Here is a 24,940-nt window from a genome sequence, read left to right on the forward strand (position 1 = left end):
ACCCAGCCGCAGGCCACATGACGCGGTATATACCCAGCCGCAGGCCACATGACGCGGTATATAGCAAGCCACAGGTCCCATGACGCGGTATATACCCAGCCGCAGGCCACATGACGCGGTATATACCCAGCCGCAGGCCACATGACGCGGTATATACCCAGCCGCAGGCCACATGACGCGGTATATACCCAGCCGCAGGCCACATGACGCGGTATATAGCAAGCCACAGGTCCCATGACGCGGTATATACCCAGCCGCAGGCCACATGACGCGGTATATACCCAGCCGCAGGCCACATGACGCGGTATATACCCAGCCGCAGGCCACATGCCGCGGTATATACCCAGCCGCAGGCCACATGACGCGGTATATACCCAGCCGCAGGCCACATGACGCGGTATATACCCAGCCGCAGGCCACATGACGCGGTATATACCCAGCCGCAGGCCACATGACGCGGTATATACCCAGCCGCAGGCCACATGACGCGGTATATAGCAAGCCACAGGTCGCATGACGCGGTATATAGCGAGGTGCAAGTCGGATAGTGCGGTATATAGCGAGGTGCAGGTTGGATGGTGCGGTATATATCGAGTCGCAGGTCCCATGACGCGGTATATACCCAGCCACAGGTCCCATGACGCGGTATATACCGAGTCACAGGTCCCATGACGCGGTATATACCCAGCCGCAGGCCACATGACGCGGTATATAGCAAGCCACAGGTTGCATGAGGTGGTATATACTGAAAGCACAAATAAGGTATCTATCTCTATATGAAACCTCACAAATATTTATTGCTGACCTGCGTTCAGCTACAGACTGTCCAGACAATGCTGAACTTTGACCTGTTTGAGATATTTTTATGTTTGAAAAACTGAACCAATTCGATAGTCATTTTTCCCAGAAAATCATAGGATCTCCCAGCACTAATACCACAAATACACCAAACAGTCCAGAGAGTATTATTATACTGTCTGTATTACCCAGAATTGTTTTATTACTGTGCTTGTTCACAATTGTGAAGCGCTATGGTATCTGCTGGCGCTATATAAATAAATGATGATGATGATGATGATAGGGTTAGTTTATAATGGACAGGTACAGTGTAAAATGACATCTTTGTGACGCGAGGCCGCTCGATCCAGAGTTACCTACATACCTACAACATACATTACCCCATGGTCACTGCCTGTCTGAGACTGCGGAGTATGCTGGTGCTATATAAATAAATATTATAATAATAATAATAATAATAATAATAATAATAATGGTATGTTGTGTGTACATCACCCCCAGTCGCTGGGTACAAATCATGTGGCAATATATTAATATAACTTTAGTAGATAATCATCCTGCTCAGTTTAATGTTAAACAGTCAAGTGTCAGTTCTGTGCATTTTATAATTTTCATTTAGTGCTTGTTTTTCCCCTAACTTGAGAAATCAGCAGCTACACCCACAAACAGCTTTCCATTAAGCACAGAGCCTACGGAAAATCATCATACCGTGTCCAAATCACTAACTGTTCTCACATTGTACCATGGGAATTTAAATAAATGAAATCAAAATTTTACCAACTGCATTTACACATTTCACCTTACAACATACAACAAAATTCTGAAAATTAATAAAATATGAGAAACTATAATAACTGGGTCTGGATAAATGTCATATGCCGACTAGTGGTAATATCAGTCCAATGTACAATGTATCACCACACGTATGCAGCACATATAACACAACATTTATCTCTGGAGAGAGGAGACATAGGCAGTGACACGTGTCTGGAGATTAGTAAATAATCTTCTATATAAATGCCTAGTGGCGTGTGTGAAAAAAAAAAAAACAAGCTGCAGCGCCACCTGCTGGGCAGAGTTATACAGGAGAAGTGACAGTTGGGAGTGGTTGGTGGTTGCCGGGGGTGACAGTGGGGAGTTTTTAACACCTTAAGTAGCTTGATGAAGGATGTGGTGATGAAGATGAAGGATGAGGTGATGGAGAAAAATGATGAGGTGGTAACATGTGGGCAAAACCACGTTAAAAAAGGGAGCTTGCGTCGGGAAGTAACGCTCTTCCCCTAAGGAGGCCTGGGCTAGGCCCAAATGCATGACAAGAATCTTTTTAACACCTTAAGTAGCTTGATTTGACTAGAATTCATGAGTATCATGCACGGGTTAACTTGTAGTAAATAAGAGTTATAATATATAGGACACAAACCTTCCGTGTTCGCTGGCTCACTGTCTCTGATTCCTCCAAGGTCATTCCGAATTTTCCCACTCTGAGGAAAAATGAAATGTCTTGTGTTACATTTTCTATCAGAAGAGGGTCGTAGAGACATTTTATGTCTGTGTGTTGTGAGCAAAATAGAAAAGCAGAGATTCTGTTTGAATTGTTTGTGATAATAAAATAATAAAGGAAACAAACAGTCAATTTAATTGAAAGATAAGCAGAGCTAGGAAAAGAACATAATCTTGTAAGGTTTATAAACATGCACAAATCTTACAATTGCTTAAAGTTAATAAATGTACATTTTAGAGATATTTTATTATCCTAATTGTACCTTAGTCAATAATATTATGCCACAAGAACTCTGGTACATGCTTATTTTAGTATAAAAAATTAGTAGGAAGCTGTCATGAGTTCAAGTCATTCCATCAACCAACTTGTATGATGACTACATGCTGATTTAATTGCGTCTTATACTCTGTTGTTGCTATATCTCAGAAGAAAAAAAGCTTAAAAAGGATTAAGTTTAAAGTCAATTCAATTTTCAAAGCAGTTTAATACCGCTTTCATACTGCCGCCCCGGCAATATCCCGGGTTTTTCAAGCCGGGTTTTTGCCGGGGCTCGGAGCGTCCCAGCTCAGAAACACCATTCATACTGCACCTCGGACCTGGGAATTTCCCCGGTTGACCCCATTCATACTGCACAAGTCTGTGCCCTGGCAATTTGTGGGAGTCATCACCAGAGCAGTTTTCATTGGCTGAAAAATGGTGATACACAATATAATAATACAATAATGAATAAAGGATACCTCCAATTGGCTTATATATTTAGTCGTACTAGTCTAGGAGGGCTTTCTGAAAGGCATAAAGAGACTGGGAAACATATATTTAAGGGAAGGTTGTAGGAGCTTTTAAAGCTAAGCATTGCATATTTCAATGATTACCTCAAAAGACTAGACTTCTAGATGGAAAATTAATGGCCTCTTTTTGGCAAGCATAAAATGAATGAGAAATGCCTAATTCCAAATCCTCCAGAGACAGGCAGACAGCCAATCAGCTTGTTTTCTGTGCAACCCGGGTTGAAAAACCCGGGTTGCACAATTCATAGTGCAGGCAACCCGGGTCCGACCCAGGAATTACCCCTTGATAAATCCCGGGTTGAAGTCCCGGGTTTTTAGACCCGGGATTTTTGACTTGTACCATTCATACTGCACCAAGACCCGGGTCGTTTGAGCTTGCCCCGGCAAAAACCCAGGATTTTGGTGCAGTATGAATGGGGTAAAAGTTTAAAACAGTGTGAGCTTGAGTCCCAGCTAATGATGTACTGCCGATACAAGTGTATGTAAATTCTGAGAGAGGACTATGGAACACAGGGAGAAACTGCTGATGCTGCGGAGAGTCAGGATTATTTAGACGGATTGTACAGTCAGGAATAGTTGCTGCTAACCTGCCCTGTACAGGAGCTGAGTGGAGTGAGTGTGGCTGCTCACACTGAGAGATTTTGGCAGACCGATCTTTCAAAAAGTTGGACAGTAGGCGAGGAGCATGATGATCCTTCTTGTCCACCCAGGATCTCTCTTCAGGGCCATATCGACAAGAAATTGGATTTTTCCACAGACAGTTTGTGACCCCAAGATGCGTTCCACTTCGTATACATCACCTAGAACAGACTGGATAGGAGAAGGTAGAGGATGATTCTTGGAAAAATCATTAAGAACCAAAGGTTTTAGTAGAGACATGGAAGAATTGTGTACATGGAGAGAGGGTGGTAAGCGAAGCCCGTAGGTAACCACAATAATAATGTGGGAGATGCGGAAATGGCCAATATATCAAGGAGAAAACTTCATCGATAGTACCTTGAGTTTGAAGGTACGGGTGGATGACCACACCTTATGCCCTACATGAAGGACCGGAAGGTGCCTACGGTGTCGATCAACAAAGTGTTTGTGCTGCTCAGAAGACTCTAGAGGTATGGTATGCACTTGGGACAAAATTTGGGAAAAATCATGGAGCATGCCATGAACAGCAGGTACCGAAACAGTAGGACCCTCAGAGAAGGTGGGTAATACAGGCCAAAAATAATAAAGAAGAGTGATACTCCAGTGAAGTCATGTTGGTTGTTACTATGTGAAAATTCTGCCCAGGGAAGATGATCACTCCAGGAGGCTTGATGATTGGAGCAGTAACAATGGAGGAAAGTCTCCAAATCCCGGTTGACCCGCTCAGTTTGACCATTGGTCTGGGGATGGTATCCCGAAGTGAATACTAACTTGGTTCCAAGATTATTGCAGAAAGACCTCCAAAACGTAGAAATAAATTGTACCCCCCGATCGGAGATGATTTCCATGGGGCAACCATGAATGCGATAGATGTTTTTGTTAAGAATGGCAAGTTCAGTAGCAGATGGTAACTTCTTAAAGAGAAAAAAGTCTACCCATTTGGAGAAACAGTCGACCACAACCCAAATACAATTGAAACCACGGCTAATGGGGAGGTCAGTGATGAAGTCCATGCTAATGCTGGTCCAAGAGGAATCTGGAACAGGGAGAAGAAGAAGACCAGCTGGAAGCCGTCTAGGCGTCTTGTGACGAGCACATACTCTACAGGCTGCAACATATTTAAAGATGTCAGATGTCAAAGAAGGTCACCAATAATTACAGGACAATAGATTAATGGTTTTCTTGACACCGGCATGACCAGTGAATCTGGAATCATGAGCCCAGGCTAACAGTTTAGAACGAAGATTAGTTTCCAAAAAAAAAGCGGCCAACCGGGGGTGTCTTGACAGAAGACTTAGTCAGAGCCAGTATCTTCAGTGGGATGATAATAGTTTTAGGATCTGAAGGACAGGAATCTGAAGGATCAAAATATCTGGACAGCAAGTCAGCCCTGGAATTCTTGGATCCGACACGAAAGTTTAAGATCAGCTGGAATCTGGAAAAAAAAGTGACCAATGGGCCTGCCGGGGATTTAAAGATTGGATTGACTCCAGATAGGTGAGATTCTTATGATCCATGGATACAGTAATAGGATGGGGAGCCCCCTCCAGCAAGTACCTCCATTCATCTTAGGCTACATTGTCTTTGTCCCTGATATTATAGTTGGCCTCACAAGGAGAAAACTTCCAGGAAAGAAAAGCACATAGGGTAAAAGTGCCAACAGAACTTTTCTGAGAGAGAACCGCTCCCTTGCCAACAGAGGAAGCATCCACTTCGAGAAAAATCATCAGGTTCTGGTTAGGCTGTTTCAGTATGGGAGCTGCCAAAAAAACCTCTTTTAAAGCCTTAAAGGCTAGAATTGCATCCCGAGGCCAGTTTTTAACTTGACCACCTTTACTGGTAAGGGAAGTAATGGGTGCCATTAAAGAAGAATTTTTTTTTAATAAACTGCCGGTTGTAACTGATGAATCTTTGAGCCCTGAAGGTTGAGGCCAATTGAGGATGAAGTCCACTTTTATGTATCCAAGGAAAGGTAATTGAGTCTGTTCAAATAAGCACTTTTCCAATTTGCAATATAGATGGTTGCCACAGAGCCGAGAGAGAACTACCTTGACATGTTCCCTATGTGATGCAAGGTCTTGAGAAGAAATCAGGATGTCGTCAAGGTAGACGACTACAGACTGGTACAGGAGGTCTCTAAAGATTTTGTTGATAAATTCTTGAAAAACCGCTGGGGCATTGCAAAGCTCGAATGGCATAACTAGTTTAGTGAAGATCTGGGCTCCACGTATCTGGTCAAAGAAGTCAGATACGAGAGGAAGTGGGTAGCACTTTCTGACCGTTATAGTATTCAACCTGTGTGGTCTAAGTGTGCCATATTTCTTTTTAACAAAAAAGAACCCTGCTCCTGCCTGAAAGGTAGATTTGCGGATAAATCCTCATTCAATATTTTCAAAGACATAATCGGACATGTGAATTTATGAGAGAGATATAGGAAACACCCTGCCCCTAGGGATGCTCTTGCCGGGTATAAGGTCAATGGGGCAGTCCCAGGGTCGTTGTGAATGCAGGGATTCAGCAGCAAGTTTTCTAAATACATCTAGAAAATCGGCATAGGCTTCCGGAAGAATCAGTTGAGAAGAGGAGGCCAGGCAATGAATCGAGATCTTAGAAGGTTGTACTGAGGCCAAACAATGTTGCTTACAGCTGGATCCCCAGGAGATAACTTGTGTTTGATGCCAATCGAACTGTGGCAAAAAATAACAGGATTAACAGACTGTAGAAGAATTAGAAAACGTATCATTGGAGTAGAGAACTCCTACCAACAATTGTAAGGGACTGGTAATGTGGTCGGTGGAACCGTTGGCAAAATGATTACCATCTATTGTGGTTAGGACCAGAGGCAGTAGCAAAGGATGTAAGAAGAGATGGAGCTTAGAGGCCAACTCAGCGAAGATGAATTTCCCAGCGGATCCAGAGTCCACGAAGGCTGTACACGGTCGAGGGCTATCCGGAGAGAAAAGAGTAACTGGCATAAGAAATTTGGAATCTCTCAGAGTGTAGGGGGTAAGAGACTTGGATCCTCAGATGACCCCCCTAACATCGCCTAGGATGGAGTATTCCCCGCTTGGTATGTTTCTATTGGTGCATGAGGAAAGAAGATGACCTGGTTCCCCGCAATAGAGGCACAGAAGGCTCTTGATGCGTCTGTCACGTTCCTCTTGAGAAAGATGGGAACGATCTATTTGCTTCAGTACCTCCGAGGTGGTTATTGGTGACTGGAACTAAGGTGCCAAGTGAGGAAGAAAGCGACGGGACCAGTCGCATTCTTGGTTACGTTCCCTGTGATGGATATCCACCTTGGTACACAGGGAGATTAGCTTGTCCAGACTGGATGGAAGTTCACGGGAGGCCAAGTCATCTTTGATTCGGTAATTAAGCCCCTGCCAGAAGGTGGCTACCAGAGGCTAAGGTCCGAATATGTACAGCATATTGTCCAGCCATAATTGAACATTGACGAAGGGCTAGTAGGCCGGAGGCAGCTGAGGAAACTTGGTCTGGCTCATCAAAGATTTTGTGAAAGTTCTTAATGAAGACTGAAGAATTCTGGAGCATGGGATCATCTCCTTCCCAGAAAGGGGAAGCCCAGGTCATGGCTTGACCAGAAAGGAGAGAAATAACGTATGCCACCTTGGTCCTCTCGGGGGTGAAATGAAATTCTCATTGACAAAGTTAAAACTAAATGGCACACTGGTTAAGAAACCCATGGCATCTCTTAGGGTTGCCATCGTATTTCTCTGGAGGTGGAATACTTAAACTTCTGAAGCTTGGGGTGCTAGCTGTGAAAGTAGCGGCAGCAGAAAATACTGTTACCGCTAAGGATTCTTGGTTTGCTGGAAGAGACCCTTGGAGAGTGTCTAAATGAGAGACAACCCCATGGAGACACTGTAGGAACTGAGCCTGGTTGGTATCTTGCTGATCCACCCTCTGGTCTATAATTCAGCAGAAGGTCTCATGCTGAGGGTTTGTCCTGACCACTCATCTTTGGCCAGAGTATACTATCACCAAATTAGCTGAGTGTCAGGGTTCCCAAGGTAAGACCAATGAGAGAAAGTAGGTGAACGGAGTGGTTTGATTAGAGACTCAGGTAATACAGGTTCAGGATGCAATAATTGGTAAGTCATAATATAACCACAGATCTTAACAGCGGAATAAGCAATACTGCAAAGCGATGGTGAGAAGCAGTAGTAAGCGGGTTGCAGGGTGGATACCCCTGGAAGAGAAGGAGAGATACGTTGCCTGCAGATTGCAGGGTCAGATACCTCTGGAAATGTGGTGAGAAGAGTAGCCTGCGGGTTGCAGGTTTGGATATCTCTGGATAGGTGGTGAACCGAGTAGCTGGGTAATGCCGAAATACTTGAGAACAGACAGCAGGTAAAGGTGGAAGTAAGCCGAACAGGTTACACTGAAAAGCAATGAGCTGCAGAGAGAAGAAGCACAGAGATCCACACAGGTGTATAACTCAGGAACTGGATAGATGATGAGCTGTGTCTGCGGCACTGGAATGAACAGCAAAATCACAAGTCAGGTACACTGGAAAGAATAACCAGGAACAGGAGTCAAAGGAGAGTGCTTCCTATCAGGTGGAGTGACCTGATGATCTGGCCCAGACTGCTGGGTCAGGCTGTCATTTAAGGAGTAGCGGCAGGTGTAAATCATCCTGAGAAAACGAGCTTAGTTCAGCAGGAAGGGAAACAGTTCAAGCACCACAGTGGCCCCTTTGGTGGCATAGTGGTACTGCAGGCTATATATATCCAAAAAGTCCAACATAGGTCTTGGCAAACAAGAGCTGCAGGAGGCAGATTGTGACACTGAGAAAGCTAATAGCCGGTATTGGCGCAACTGAACAGGGAGGAGCGGAGTGTTCACCAGGGCCCCCACAAGGGAGTTTGGGCTTTGCTGCAAGGGGTACGCAGATCGTGTTCCCCGAGACAGTCACCGCCTTAATGATGGGAGTAGTCAGGTGTAATAGAACAATCCGGGTCAGACCCAGGCGAGCAGTACGGTACACAGGGTGGATCCAGAGAATAGTCAGGGCAAGCCAGGAGTCAAGCCAAACGAGCAATGAAGTGCCAAAACGTGAATAGGAGAATAGTAGGAGAAACCAAGCCGAGTCAGTACTGAGATATACAGGATTCAGGAACCACAGGAATGTGCTGAAGGAAGGTAGTGAACCAATACTCTGGCACCCTAATGGTGCCACAGGGTTTTATATAAGTAGCAAGAAGCACCCTGATTGGGTGAAGGAGTCTCTGCGCTAACTGCTGACAGCTGAGCGCAAAGCATCCCATTGCCTAGCAACAGGACGCATGGACTACAGCGTATGCACAGTGTGCAGGAAAAGATAAGGGAGCGTCCCGTTGCTAGGCAAAGGGGCCCAGTGATCAGAAAGTTACAGGCGACTGTCTCCTGCACCTAGTGCGGAGACAACGCCTGACAACACTGGTGAGAAAGCAGTTGTGCATTAGCATAAAAGTAAGAGAGTAAGAGTAACAATCCCATTACATGAGAATGTCAGCTCTTAGGCCAAGTGACACTACCATCCATTTAACTAAGTAGACTGTGCTAGAGAGTTGAGTTGAAAGATGTAAATAAAAATCTACCTGACTTATTCTCATCCAATAAGATGCCCTGGTACATACTGATACCTGTACCTCACTACACCTGATACCTGTACCTTACTACACCTGATACCTGCACCTCACTACACCCAGGGCCATCTTAACAACATTATGGGCCCCCGGGCAAAGCAGTGCACTGGGGCCCCTAGATATAGATATAGATATATAGATGTATACAGATACAGATATAGATATATAGAGATAGAGATAGATGGATGTACTTGCTCAGTGACCCGTGAAGGTTTTTTTGCAGGTTTTTTTTCTCTTGCAGGATCATTTATTCTCATTAAGAGCCGTGCCTATGGGCCCCTTTGCCCGTGGGGCCCCCGGGCAGCTGCCCATCATGCCCAATGGAAAAGATGGCCCTGACTACACCTGATACCTGCACCTCACTACACCTGATACCTGCACCTCACTACACCTGATACCTGCACCTCACTACACCTGATACCTGCACCTCACTACACCTGATACCTGTACCTCACTACACCTGATACCTGTACCTCACTACACCTGATACCTGTACCTCACTACACCTGCTACCTGCACCTCACTACACCTGATACCTGTACCTCACTACGCCTGATACCTGTACCTCACTACACCTGATACCTGCACCTCACTACACCTGATACCTGTACCTCACTACGCCTGATACCTGTACCTCACTACACCTGATACCTGTACTTCACTACACCTGATACCTGTACCTCACTACACCTGATACCTGCACCTCACTACACCTGATACCTGTACCTCACTACACCTGATACCTGTACCTCACTACACCTGATACCTGTACCTCACTACACCTGATACCTGCAACTCACTACACCTGATACCTGTACCTCACTACACCTGCTGTATCTTCACTATATGTACGTTGCTGATATAAATCCTGCATGTTTAGAGATGGCTGTTTACTGAGCCTGAGGTGAGAGACTGAGGCAGACCTGGGTGATGGGCCCCAGAGTGTTACAGAGGTCAGTGTACAGGAGATAACCACAAGGGGTTACACAGGTAATAGTGGTAAACATCGCTGATCCAGCTAACCAAAACCATACACAGGAGCTGTAGGAATCCAAGTTACAGCAAAGTACAATCTATTATCCCGGCCTGACAGCTCCATGTGTACAGCGGTTATCTGTAATTACAATGGTCATTTTATCTTATAAATTACACATCTTTTCCTCTTCTTCCCTCTCTGGCACAAAGAATGAAATCCTGGAATGTGACAATAGGAGCTTCCATGATTTATTACCGGCCAGTTAGAAATTGTCTGCGTTGGGGAATAATACAGGAGCCTTTCACAATCTAATTATCAACTGATGAAAATAAAAAGATGACACTAAAATAGTCCAAACACTAATTAATAGTAAAACCTGAAAAGTAATAAAATCTAAAAAAAACTACAAACTTATTTCTACCAGATAAAACAAGTGATTTAGTAGCATTAAACAGATAATAAAAACACATTAACAATAGAACACTGCAGTGTTTGATAAATGATTAACCAGCTAACTTAGATATAATATATGCGCAAAAATCTCCATATATCAGATAATAAAAGGCAATATTTAGACTCAGAAAGGCACAAGGAACAATGCGTCCCTAGGGAATCCCACTACGTGGTAACCCCCAGTAATTGATCCAGATAATTGGAATAAGCAGATCTTTATTATATATGATTTTACAGTCTACATACTGCTTGTCATTGTCTGATAACCCAGAGACTGTTTGCGCATATATTATATCTAAGTTAGCTGGTTAATCATTTATGTATCAAACGCTGCAGTGTTCTATTGTTAACGTGTTTTATTATTTGTTCAATGCTACTAAATCACTTGTTTTATCTGGCAGAAATAGGTTTGTAGTTTTTTGGTTTTATTACTTTTCAGGTTTTCCTATTAATCAGTGTTTGGACTATATCTGCACTGTCTAAATATTATTTTCTTCAGTTGTGTATTTATATAGCGAGTGCAGCTCCTGCTTGTCCAGACAGTAAGAGGTATTTACATTCACTCTGACATTAATACTTTTTAGAAATTTGTGTTGAGTTGAGCACCTGAATATCTAAATAACTTTTACATTTTTTTTTGGATATATTTCAGAATCTAATTATCATGCTGCAGCTAATATATAATATAATATATCGTAAAACACAATAATAAAATACTTCCAAACTTAGCCTATGTCTAGAGCTGACATTATTGCTTATTTCTAGAGTTAAATAATCACTTTGTAAGTAATGGCCCCAAGTTCTACTTTGCTCAACTTTAATAGGAATGAAAGGTTACTGAAACTTGTAATGTAGGGATTGATTCATCTGAAATTAGCATTAGTTTTCCGGCTATTACTTTAATTTATACAATTATTTAGCTTTAGATGGTTTCATTAATCTCAATGTTTTCATCATTAAGTTTACTAATCTATTCATACGGACGACACATAAGTCGTTAGAGCCGGACTCACATAACCAGGGACAGACGACCTTACAAAGCCGTATAAATCTTTTTCCATTCACTGACAAATTATTGATCGACAAACATCGGCTCCGCAACTCTCTCAGTAAACTATGGATATTTCTTACACTAACCCCTCATCCTGGACTATGAACAAACGCAGTCACTACTGGAGTAAGGACGAGACTACAGCGTCCTGGTTGTCCATCAATGGGCAGCCATATTGGGAGACCATGAGGCATTCATTATGAAAGTAAGAGAGTGGTATATTATGTATTGTTATCCAGGTTATTATACATGGACAGACACATGAACCAGAAAAATATATAATTATGGATATCACAGACGTTTTGAATGTGTGGACAAAAATATCGTAGTGTGGTCATAACTCCCAACTGTCCTGATGTAGGCGAGACAGTCCTGATATTTAATGTTTGGAGGGGAGCAGAGTACGGGGCAGTCCAGCACTTCCAAAGTGCTAAGCACACCCACATGGGTGTAGCCACACCCCAACTGTGATATGTCACGCCCCCATTGTGACAAGACACACTCCCTGTCCTGAATGGAGTACAGACAAGTGTGGGAGGAAATGTGTGACTATGATTCTGAGTCCTACGTAGAGGACAATGTGTTGGCTGGGTCAGCAGATTGACACAAGAGGTCATAACATGAAGACGTTGGTGACCATGGATGTGACATTAAGGATGGGCTTGTGTATGGTCCAGTGCGGGTGTGGTCAGGTGAGGGATGTGACTCACACCTCATTAATGATCTCAATGTAACAGTTTTACAGTAAGAGTTACAAATAAGCAACAAGTTACATTCATATATAGATCTCACTCCCACATGACACTTCTTTATGGTTGGATGATCAATGTCACATACATCCTAACTAGAGATGAGTGGGCTCGGATATCTGAAATCCGAGCCCACCCGAACGTTGCCGATCCGAGCCGGATCCGAGACAGATCCGGGTATTCCCGCCAATTGCAAAACTGAAACCGAGGCTCTGAGTCATAATCTCGCGATATTTGGATCCTATAAATTTCCCGCTAGCCATTGCCATCTTCACTCGGGCATTGATCAGGGTAGAGGGAGGTTGTGTTAGGTGGTCCTCTGTCCTGCTATATCTCGTGCTGTGCTGGGGAAATAACAATGCCCTTAGAATGGCCCAGCCCAGCACAGCACAGCACGAAAAATTTTAAAAAAAGTTCTAAAAAAAAAAAATATCCAAAAACAATCCTGCAGTATAAGTCCATTGGTACTGCAATATTACAAAGTTCACTGATTCTGCAGAATAGACTGGGAATTAGTGGAAATGATTGTTATTGAATGTTATTGAGGTTAATAATAGCGTAGGAGTGAAAATAAACCAAAAAACTTGATTTTAACTCTTTTTATGTTTTTTCAAAATAAATCCAAATCCAAAACCTTAAATCCGAACCAAAACCTTTCGTCAGGTGTTTTGCAAAACAAATCCAAACCCAAAACCTCAAGCAAATCCGAATCCAAATCACAAAACACGAGACACCAAAAGTGGCCGGTGCACATCCCTAATCCTAACTTATATAAAGACAAAGTCCCACCTTCACTCCACACAAACACACCCATTTTCCATCCAACCTCCACATTTGAGGATACCCTGCCCACTATAATCTCTGCCCTTTTCAAGGTTCGTGGATAGGGACTATTGGGAGATATGAGATCATGTGATCCCTCTTCTCAATACTCATCATGCTCAGAACATCAATTCATTTTAAAAAGAAATTGCACCAATGGAAACTTGTTTAAATAGATACAAGTTATTATAACAATATTATTATATTAATATTATTATAACAATATAAAACTTTCTGAATAAAAGAAACTAATACAACAGAGGGATCGAATGAGACCGAGGTGATATAAACGCTGAGGGGGCAGGCAGAAGAAAAAGTACAGGCATACCAGGAGTTAACTTATCTGGGTGGTGGTAGAAACCTGAGTTATCCAATCAGTAGAGCCGGAAGGGGAGGGGTTTAGTTTTCCAGAGAAGGCTTATAACATATAGGAAAAGGATATGACTTCCTCTTGCCGGATAGATTTATTCACCCACCCACCCATCCCCTATTGGGAGTATTGGTACTGGTACTTGTTTTCACAAGTGGCGGTAAGCAGCCCAATCAGCGGCCATTTTGTTACGTTGAAGGCGTAGTAGGCACTCTCCTCTTAAAGGGATTGGGCAATTAGTTAGAATAGCCCGTCGGGGTTAATGGGCTCCGCTTAGGCGGGCGGGCCTAAGCTAATGTGCCAAATGGGGGAGTTTGGCATTTTTACGCCTAGCCGGGTCCAATTTAGTTTGGACGGAAATTATAACTGGTAGGTGTGGCCTGGATGCTGATTGGTCTGTTTAGGTTGGCCACCAATTTTTCCCCAGCAGGTTCGCCTCTAATAAATTCCTGACCTTTCAAACGCCAATTCAAGTCTCTGTCGTTATTTTAGTTTGTTAAGTTAACTCTGGTAAAGGTTAAAGATGGTATTGTATGTGGTCCACCATAAGCAGTTTATTAGGCAACTTTTCTGCTCTACTGTGTTCCAATGGATTGTGTGGAAGAATCACAGAGACATAATGGTCTTCTCCGAGCTCAGTCATTGCCCACCATAAAACGCATTGGTTTAGCACCGCTGGGCCCAGAAGGTTTTCCTAGCACGTATCAAGTTAATGCCTACTCTGTGCTCCTGGGAGCTGACTGCATTACAAGTGGGTACCGGCGTACAGGAGGGGAAGAAATCTGCAGAGGTGCAATATGCAAGAGGGCAAACATCAATTATGGGACTATAGAACTATGCAACCTACATCCTTGTGCCCAACTCCGCCCCTCTGTCCAACTCCTCCCCTCTGTTCAACTCCACTCAACTCCTCCCCTCTGCCCAACTACTAGCTATTGTCCAACTCCACCCCAGTCTGGCCCAGTATCAAACTACCCTACTCTGCCCCCTGTCCAACTCCTTCCCTCTATCCTACTCCGCCCCTCTGTTCAACTCCACTCAACTCCTTCACTCTGTTCAACTCCACTCAACTCTTCCCCTCTGCCCAACTACTCGCTATTGTCCAACTTCACCCCAATCTGGCCCAGTATCAAACTCCACCCAACTCTGCCCCCCCTGTCCAACTCCTTCCCTCTATCCTACTCCGCCCCTCTATTCAACTCCACTCAAATCCTCCCCTCTGTCCAACTACTCTGTATTGTTCAACTCCACCCCAATCTGGTCCAGTATCAAACTCCACCCAACTGCTCTCCTCGGTCTGTGATCCAGTCCTTGGCAAGCAGTGGTATCTTGCCCAGTAAGCCCATAGCCACTGGCCCACACCATAGGACACGGGGCTCAGTAAATAGCAGAAACATTTATAGAGGGATAAGTGAAGAAAAACGGCTCGTGCACAGAGTATATTTAATATAATATAATATACACAGTTGTGTGTTAGACATAGAGGCTCAGGTAGACCTGGACACACCTGAATGTAAGCAGGATAAGGTGGATTTATATGTGTCCCACGGTACGTCACCAGCAGCTGCGCCAAGTGTGTATAATTACCCCCAGCATAGCGTACCGATGCCACTGCTGTGTTATTAATAAATGGAGAAGTCACATTCACCATGTAAAATATAATGAAATACAAAAATACAAATATAAAATAAATACAAACATCTGTTGTTTTCCCCAGTTCCAATGGGAATCGTTTCTCCTGCTGCCGTCCAAATGAAAACATCAATGTAGTAATGTGACGCCGCAACTTCATAAAAATAGCAGCCACAATAATGATGTAAATACTGTGTGTGTGAGGGGTCAATATGGATACAGCCAATCAGAAGCTACTAGATAGCGTTGCTGGAGCTCACTGCAGATGTGACAAATCTGCACATAGACGTGTGCGCAGTACGGGAATGCGCAGTGCGTCCAACTGTATATAACGGAGCAATTATTAGTGACATTCAGTGCAGGAATCTGCCACAGATCGCTCTTCTGAGTCACATAATTCATGTTTCACCCATTTACTCGCAGATTAGAGGACAAGCAGTAAATTATACAGTACAACGTCTGTTTCACCAGTTTTACTGCTCTTGGTGAATAATTAAATAGCTTTTCATCTCTGCCTCAGTTACATGTGATGTATAAATTGTTATTTGTGCTGAGAAAGTAAAATCTCGAGATATAAATAATTCTCTGCAGAAATGTCAATGGCAGAAGCGTGTCCAGGTCCTTTCATGTAACATGTACTGTATGCCGTTACTGCACATATGCTGAGACCACGGACGCTCCAGACTGCTGGTCATACAACTGTTCAGTCGCTTTGCCACATAATTGCATTTTGCAACTGTTTTTGTGCATTTGTATTCTGCAGAATTTATAGCTTGGAGCTGGAATATTGTTGCTGAGCAGTTGTGGAAGGTCCGGAACACTTAAATTATGTAGGTGAAATGCATGAAATTTTGCTGCTAAGAGCAGAAAAGTTCGGAAAACTTGGCTCATGATTAACCGCCATGCTGCGCAGTGATACATATAGCGCAATAGACCATAAAATGTTTGCCAGCAGCAAGTCAGAAGGCGACTCTATGAAAGTATTGGGTAATGCCCGATTAGTGCAGCCAGGTGCTTATATGGGAAGGTCCCTCATTCTGCACAATATTCACTTCCTGTAAGTATATCATGAACCCATTCCCACAGTCAGGGCCGTAACTAGGGCTGTGCGACAGCGGCGACCGCCCAGGGCGCAACGCTGAAGGGGGCGCAATTTAGGAATATTTTAGGTTAATTTGGTTAAAATTGAGGGCTAGGGGGGCGGCATTTGTCTTTCTCGCTCAGGGCACTAGAATTCTAAGTTACGGTTCTGCCCACAGTACACTTGTATTCAGTACAGAGTATATTCCCCCTCATGGTCCTCTGATCAGAAGGAGGAGATCTTTGATCCCCTATTAGGACCATCATTTTCCCGGGCTAAGCCATGCGCTGACCTGTACAAATATGAGCAAAAGTGCAAACATATCTGCATGATATTTCCACTGATGGCCACAGTTTTGCACAGTCAGAAATGATCATTTGTGGTATATGATACACGTTGTTTGCATGTGCAGAGATACATGTGACAATTATACATATCCATATTGGCCACTTTCACAGTACAGGACTTGTAACAATGTGTCACACTGTGAAACAAGATTGATCCTCTTCTGAGGTATCTTACATAGCATTTATCTTAGCAGGGGTAGAAAAAATACTGCCCAAGTTTTGTAAGAACCAAAATAAATGGAAAATAATGACAGTGTGCCGGGAAATGCACAAACAGTCAATACGAGGCGAGAGGAAAAAGCAACACAACTGTCAGACTTAAAGCGGAGGAAAATGCTTGTATAAAATATCATCTTTCAATACATAAATAATGGAGCTTGGATGAGTCAGAAAATACAGAACGCCTATGGCAAGCTGGCCCCAATGCTGACAAACTGGTTATATTACTGCAATAAACGAATACTCCCCCTCCCCCCATTACAGGCATCCTGCTATCGCCAACACCTCTCTTATTACCTCACATGAGGGTATATTTACTAAACTCCGGGTTTGAAAAAGTGGAGATGTTGCCTATAGCAACCAATCAGAGTCTATCTGTCATTTTGTAGAGTGTGCTAAATAAATGATAACTAGAATCTGATTGGTTGCTATAGGCAATATCTCCACTTTGTGAAACAGTTTAGTAAATATACCCTATGGGGTTGTTTACAGCGGCTCCTTTCTATAGGACTCTTTCTCGTCTCACTCTCCCAGGGTCTCCTGTCCATACACTGTACTGAGCAGTCCGCATGTGCTAGAGGTCTGTCCATCAACTGCCTAATACTGCTGGGACTAAGCCGCCCTAATCAGACACTTGAGCTCATTTTTATGGAAACTCCAAGAGACTTGTAGATTCCCATTGTAATGAGGAGATGAAGGGATATGTAGAATAGAGACAGGACACACAGAGCGGCTGGTGCAGGAACAGTGCGAGAACTCAGCGACGACCTGCGACGCCTGAAGCGAATCTGTGCCAGTGATGATGTAACAATAACAGCACTCACCATTTTCTGCAACATTTGGAAACCCTTGAACTTTGTTTTCCTGATGAATTTAGGGAGGGAGGAGGTCATCTGTCGGGGGATTTTGGCTGCGTCCATCGGTGACATGTTTGCAAAAGCGTGGATCAAGAAGTTTAATTTCACAGCTACACACTGTAAGCTTTCCGTAAACTTGCTGATTAACCAAGAGAAACATGAAAGTACATTGTATATCAGCGAATCGTGACGTAAGAGTATGTTTCAGAGCTTCAACTTTATGTCTGCAAAACAGTTTTACAATCTGAGCTTCGACTCTCGGTTGATCTCAATAACTTTTTAATTACTTTCATTAACTTAAAAACTTCAGAACCACTGTTGCATTTAAAAAATATCTTATTTTTTAAAAAATAAAATAATCTATATTTTATAGTATTTACTGTGAATAATTATTCAAAAGCACTTTTAAACCACTTCTTGGAGTTTCTAAGATTTAACCAAGATAAGATTACACTGAATGTTATCAGTAACTGATAAGTGTGAAATGGGAAATCTTCCATGGTGTTCCATACAATATAGGTAGATTCCAGCTTTCACTGTGCAACCAAATAACAATACAGAATAATGCAGATTTCTAAATTCATTCTAAGAAAGACGTACTTATATGTATATATCCGATCACTGCAGTTCCTGTAACTTTACCTTGTAAAGTAACTTGTTGCTTTAAGATCGGAGTCATATGGCCGGAGGTTATCATGGACATATTTCAGATCTTGAACCCTGGAAAGCTCAGGGAGACCGGCTTGTAGCATCTGTCAAGAGATATAAAGAGACGGGACGAATTACTGACAATAAGTACAATCTGTGTTTCTGATGTATGACAGATATAGAACAGTGTAAGACACCAATCAGCATACTGGGGCAGTACGGTGCCTCACAGTCCTGGGGTCATGAGTTCGATTCCAACCATGGCCTGATCTTTGTGGAGTTTGTATGTTCTCCCGGTGTCTGCGTGGGTTTCCTCCCAAAACATACTGGTAGGTGAATTGGCTGCTATCAAATTAACCTTGGTCTGTGGGTGTGTGTGTGTGTGTGTGTGTGTTAGGGAGTTTAGACTGTAAGCTCCAATGGGGCAGGGACTGATGTGAGTGAGTTCTCTGTACAGCGCTGCGGAATTAGTGGTGCTATATAAATGATAATGATGATACTTTGCTCATGGTGAAAATTCTATACATTATTATATCTATACATATAAGTATACAGTCCATTCTACACTTACTATAAAGTTGCAATACTTTGGCTCATTAGAAATAATGCCTCCACATGTAGGGCTCTGTCTAGACATGAGCGTAGCTGCGGCAAAATTTTGTGCAAATCGTATTCCACGTGAACCAGAGTGTTTCTGGTAATACACCTTATAGACCTTTTTCCACCCTCTGCATGTCTAGGTAATGTTGCGGAGGGTATGCATTCACAAACCAAAAGAATTTGCAGTGCACTTTGGGTACATTTCATAAATGACTTAGAGTGTGTGAGCAGGACTTCCGACAACAGGGGGATTGTGAAAGCTGGCCAGCTGATTGGGAGAGAGTCAGACTGGATACAACACATCAGCTCACAAGCGACGGGATAGTAGACAGCAATATTTACTTATTCCTGTATGAGAGGTTACTCACCAGTTCCAAGAGATTAATAATTAAGTAGCTGTGCTTCCGAACAATGTTGTATGCACAGCAGCAAAGATCTACAAACTCCTGAGCACGGTGAGGGCTTTTCCCTTCTTCAGTAATAAAATATTCCATTTCACTGGTGAAAATAAAAGGTGCTCGGTCTCTGCAAAATAAAAATAACAATAGTTGGAAGTTTCAGAGAACAAAGCCGTTAGGGATTGTGGGGAATAAAAGTAAAGTTTTCTCAACTACTCCTTATCTGCATATCAAAACCCAGAATACCCATATAAAAGAGGACACTAAAAAACAAACTCACGTTTCAGCTAATTTATTGACATTTCCTACATTTGCATAATAAATATTTTGTGTATTTCTTTATGTTACAAATTATTCATTCTAGAAATCCTGACCACCCCAATAACTGGACTTAATAGTGTTTGTACTAGGAATCAATGGTGTTAATGTGTACCCATCACTATGACTCAGTGGGGGTAGCCATTTGTGGCCTAAACCAAAACTTAGCCTATCAGTTCTCTGGGAACTTCTCTGCCTTTTGGCTAAGATCAAGTAGTTGGGGCAGAGCTGCACTTGGTCCTCTGACCGGGGGGCCAGGAGGCTGCTTTGAAAGCCTGGGACAATCGTGCCTCCTTAGTGGTGACCCGGGGATGACAATAAGTCACAGGCAGTCAACCTTGAAATAAATATCACGTGATTATGTTGGCACCCATGCACTTTTGACCACTTTCTTTTAAGCACCGCCCATATTCTTTGCCCTTGGCCTTTTGATTGGGTGAGAACATTTTTACAACCAAACCAGCCATTGGGCCGGGGCCGTCCCCACTCTGCACTATTTATTCTTCTCCACGTTTTGTCACCTTCACGTTTATGTTTTTTTTTTTTTCATGGATTTTAGGATGCGGGTAGGCCCTTTTGGGCTCTGTCCCTAAAGATTTAGGAGGGGCTGTGTGGCCCTGAGGTTCTGCCCCCCCTGAAACCATCATCTGCCCTACCTTCTGGGGGTTGAGGACTATTTTATTATTATTTATTATTAATTTTTATTTATAGGGCGCCACAAAGTATCCGTAGCGCCGTACAAGGACAAACAATGGCACAGTACAAGGTGAAACAGCACAGTACAAGTCACAGTAAGCACTATAACTCTGGGGGCTCAGGCACAGCATGAAAGAGAGGGAGGGAGGGGAAAAGTGAGTACAGGCAGGTAACTATGGCCCAAGAGGGTGGGCACGGATGACAGGTTGAGAGTCACTGAGGGGAGCGGAGAGAAGCGAGAGGAGACAGAGGGCAGAGGGACTGAGAGGCGGTGAGCAGAGTAGCTGGAGAGCGCAGTTAAAAGTGATGGAAACAGGAGGTAGGAGAGCCCTGCTCAAAGGAGCGAACAATCTAAGGGGAGGGGAAGACAGACAGACACATGGATGAGACGGAGAGACGGGAGGAAGGGGGAGAAGGGAAGAAGGGATGAGAAAGAGAGGTAGCCGACCAGTGGGAGTTTAGGCATGAGACTGGAAGGCTTTAAGGAAAAGGTGGGTTTAGGGAAAAGGTGGGACTAGGGTCCTTCCTCTGTAGAGGAGGGCCACATTCCGCATCCCTTAGTGCACTTTTTATGGTTTTGCACCTTTTTTTGTGCAGTTTTGGATCACAAAAGCATGTTCCCAGCCTTTAAAAAAAAAAAAAAAAAAAAAAAAAATTAGTTCTCTGGGAACTTGTGACATCACAGACATGAGGCACAGAACAGCTGCCAGTGTCTGTCATACAGGATGATTCAAGTTTAGTTCCTAATTCAATTATGTAAAAGGCTGAAAAATGAAACAATCTAATGAATTAAAAAATAATGTTTTCTTTAGTGTTGGTTTGTTCTTGTAAATTTCAGTATTACATGAAACAATTATGATTGTATTATATTTTTATATATTTAAATGTTTAATGTCAATACGATCCTATAAATAAGGAAAAGAACTTAATATATAAGACATTGGACAGTTCCTTCACTGTAGACTAAGTTATATACAATATATCAATATTGACCCTTTCTGACCCTTGTGTAAATTATATTTTTTACCATTGTCTCCACAACAGACGATGTTAAACCCAAAGAGATTACATTGTATCCAACTGTGCTACACATGAAAGGTAGTTACCAGCTCCGGAGACCAATGTGTAGTTCAGTCTCCTCTGACCTACATGGGACTCGGAAAGGAGCCTAATTACTCCCCAATGTCATTAACACCTTTCTTGTTCACTGTCCTCATCTTGACACAAATTGCAAATGAAGTCTCTCAATTAAGCAACTAATAGGCTATTTCCTTCTGGATGCTGATTAGGAGTGACAGCTACATTGATGTTTGTGGATCTCCGATCTGACCAGGTCTCTCCATTCCACCTCCCTGAAGAAATGGGTCACAGCAAAATGCTTCTATCACTGACATTATTCATATCACACAGTAACATATGTTACTCAAGATGGGAAAAACACTCAACAGCACTGAACAGCCCATTCCCCTTTATTGTGGCTGCTTCAGTTTCCTGTCTAGGTTGTGTATAAATGATGCAGCTACTAGAGAAAAATATTAAGAGAAGTATCGTTACAAGACAAACCTGTGGCACATAATAGTAACCCTGATTATTGCACCAAGGAGGGTAAACAGCCAAGAATAATATACAGAGTGATATCAAGTACCCAGACTAATACACAGAGCAATATCAAGTACCCAGACTAATATACAGAGTGATATCAAGTACCCAGACTAATATACAGAGTCATATTAAGTGCCCAGACTGGTGGTAGTCAGTTTAGCGATGCTGACTACTCCGACATGGACTAAGACAACATGAGGATTCGGAACAAGTACGACCCCAACCTGAAAAAAAGACTACTTATCAGGGTCCAGATGAATTCATGTAACGACCCGATCTGTTGCCGACTGTGAAAAATGACGTTATGTGAAAACTTGATTCCTCTTAAAGTGGCGATGGACGGACCCAGCTGTCATTCATGTAATGCAAGTATTATTTTAGGGGTTAGGGTTAGAAGTTAGTAGTTAGGGTTAACCCTAACTCCTAACGCCTATCCTTAACTCCTAACCCTAACCCACATAATATGTATGGCCCATACATATATGTCATCCACTTAATACCAAGAAGTACTGCGGCCGCAGAGAGCTACATCGCTGATTTCCTAGACTGATTTAGTTCTTTATATAATAGAATGGTCACTATCACAGAGGTTTCTGTGAGTGCACACAGAGCCCTGTATATTACACACACCGGTCAGCTATAACCCCTAAATACAAATTGTGCCCTAGTACAGCCCACCAAGGACTCAGTACATCCCCAGCTTGGACATCCGGCTCTGTATAATATGTGATTCTACCGTATCGTTTCTTGTTGGATGACTTTTACAGTCTCAGCTTTTACACAATATTTCTATTTTCGTAGTTTAATATTTAAGTGACCTGTTACCCCCTCTAAACATACAATTGTTGTCATTATTTCAGAGACTTCACACTAACTAAAACCTGCAGCATAGAAACATGCATGCAGTACACTGTACGCACACATTACGCAGTTGTACATGTAGACTGAAGCACAGAAACGTCATCCGGTAAATACGCAGTGTGTAATGTCTGGCTGCCTCCCAGCTGTACATGTCTATCCTGGTAACAACGTGCTTATAATGGAGGCTTCCTTCACAAATTACATGTTGCCTGAATGTGACGGCTAGTAGTGAAGGAACTCATGTATTCCAAAGCCGGCATGTCTGAGATCAGCCCCAAATGTCAGGAAATCCTGCATGCGACAGTGTCTTGTATTTCTCTAACCGGCGGTTTTTACTGACGCTCGGCTGAAGAGCTGCCAATCATTCCAAAGTCTGCAGGATTTTCAAAGCAGTTTGCTCACATTGGACCTGATGCTGAGTTAGGAGCAAAAAAAAGGAGCAAATATGCAACTTGGCAAAACCATGTTGCATTGGAGGGGGAGGTAAATGTAAAACGTGAGGACAGATGTATAGTTGGGGTAGGACATGTCCTAGGTGAACTTTAAATTTCTGTGTAAAAATAAAGCTATCAAGTATTTGTGTATTACATGAAAAAACAGCCAGTATTTATCTTATGTGCAAAATAATAAACTAATTTGCACCCCTTGTATTGTAACATGATTTGTCCAAACTTACTCATTTCTTTGCTAGTAACTCAGCATCAGGTCCATCGTGTTCTGTGTGGACCAAATCATGAGACGGTTCTCTGAGTACCATCGTCTGAATAAGCCACAGGTTGTAGAGCAGCGATGGGAAACAAGTGGACCTAGGAAGGCATGTGGCCCTTCAAGCCTTCAACTGTGGCCCCTGGATCCTTCCTGTTTTATGCCCAATATTGGGCACATTAACACCAACAAGTGTAACAACAGGTTACCGGATGAAGAATTGCGCTGTGCTTGGTCCGGTCGTCTCCCAGACGTCACATTACATTGTCATATATATCAGTTACACTGGTTTATCTTACATTATAATGTCAGCTCTTATCTGATTATTATTCTGATCTTTGATTAAGTATTTTGTTTTATTTTATTACTTAGATGACGGGTAACATTTGGCGCCTTTGAGGATCAGAGAAAGAAGCAGAAAAATAAACTGAAGTTTAGAAAAGGAAACGTTAAAAATTTAGAATTTTTGTTTAAATAATGTTTGAAATCAGATTATTAATGTCGTCTATGGAAAGCAACACTGGGAATAATGGTGATTTGCTGAAATTCTATTTGCACCTTGGGAAACTGTGCAGAGTTTGATTATATCATATTCCACATTTACATCTGATTGTCTTTAAAAATCAAACTTTCTCTGTGCTCTGTGACAGCTTGGACATAAAGCTTTATTATTCTCCAGTCTTCCCCTTTAATGGAAATAACGCAAAGCTGAGTCCCCCCCAGGAAATCATTCTCTGACCCACGGCCAAACTTCTCACGACCCTGCGGTGATAACATGCGACCCAAGAAGCTTCGACATGGAAACTGTACAGAACTCCAGACGTACAATCCTGGAACCGTCATAGAAAATCTTCTAACTTCCTGCGAGATTTCTAGCCCAGCAGCCGCTGATAACAGATGACACCAGCTTTGGAATCTATTCATTGGAAGGAACTAGTTTCTGCATCTAATTACTGCAGAGACAACCCTGACAATGTCAGTATCTGTTACCCCCATGTGTCGGGGCTGGACAGACAGCAGATACTCAGGTGCTTCCAGCTCTGAATATTTGTGTCACTTTCCTATCAGATAGTAACAATCAGAACTGAAAATAACTAGTGTGAAGATACGTGGTTCCCTAATCACTCAGACACGGTATTAGAGGAAAATAGAAGGATGATTTATTCTGCAGAACAGGA

At 42.8% G+C, this 24,940-nt stretch overlaps 1 protein-coding gene across 4 annotated transcripts in view; it reads right to left on the bottom strand.

Annotated features, from left to right (window-relative positions):
- Nucleotides 1-24,940, bottom strand: part of PIK3C2G (phosphatidylinositol-4-phosphate 3-kinase catalytic subunit type 2 gamma) — a 122,244-nt gene that overhangs the window by 4,918 nt on the left and 92,386 nt on the right. For all 4 annotated transcript variants that reach the window (XR_012691473.1, XM_075210831.1, XM_075210830.1 and 1 more), the window contains exons 25-28: nucleotides 19,551-19,707; nucleotides 18,577-18,686; nucleotides 17,902-18,073; nucleotides 2,219-2,279 (exon numbers count right to left, since the gene is read on the bottom strand). Coding sequence is in view for 3 of the 4 variants with exons in the window: in XM_075210831.1 (XP_075066932.1) it covers nucleotides 2,219-2,279; nucleotides 17,902-18,073; nucleotides 18,577-18,686; nucleotides 19,551-19,707 (500 nt within the window). In the remaining variant the exon portion in view is untranslated. The remainder of the gene's footprint in view (nucleotides 1-2,218; nucleotides 2,280-17,901; nucleotides 18,074-18,576; nucleotides 18,687-19,550; nucleotides 19,708-24,940) is intronic.

The sequence above is a fragment of the Mixophyes fleayi genome, chromosome 4 (genome assembly GCF_038048845.1).
Source record: "Mixophyes fleayi isolate aMixFle1 chromosome 4, aMixFle1.hap1, whole genome shotgun sequence".
Classification (NCBI taxonomy): domain Eukaryota; kingdom Metazoa; phylum Chordata; class Amphibia; order Anura; family Limnodynastidae; genus Mixophyes; species Mixophyes fleayi.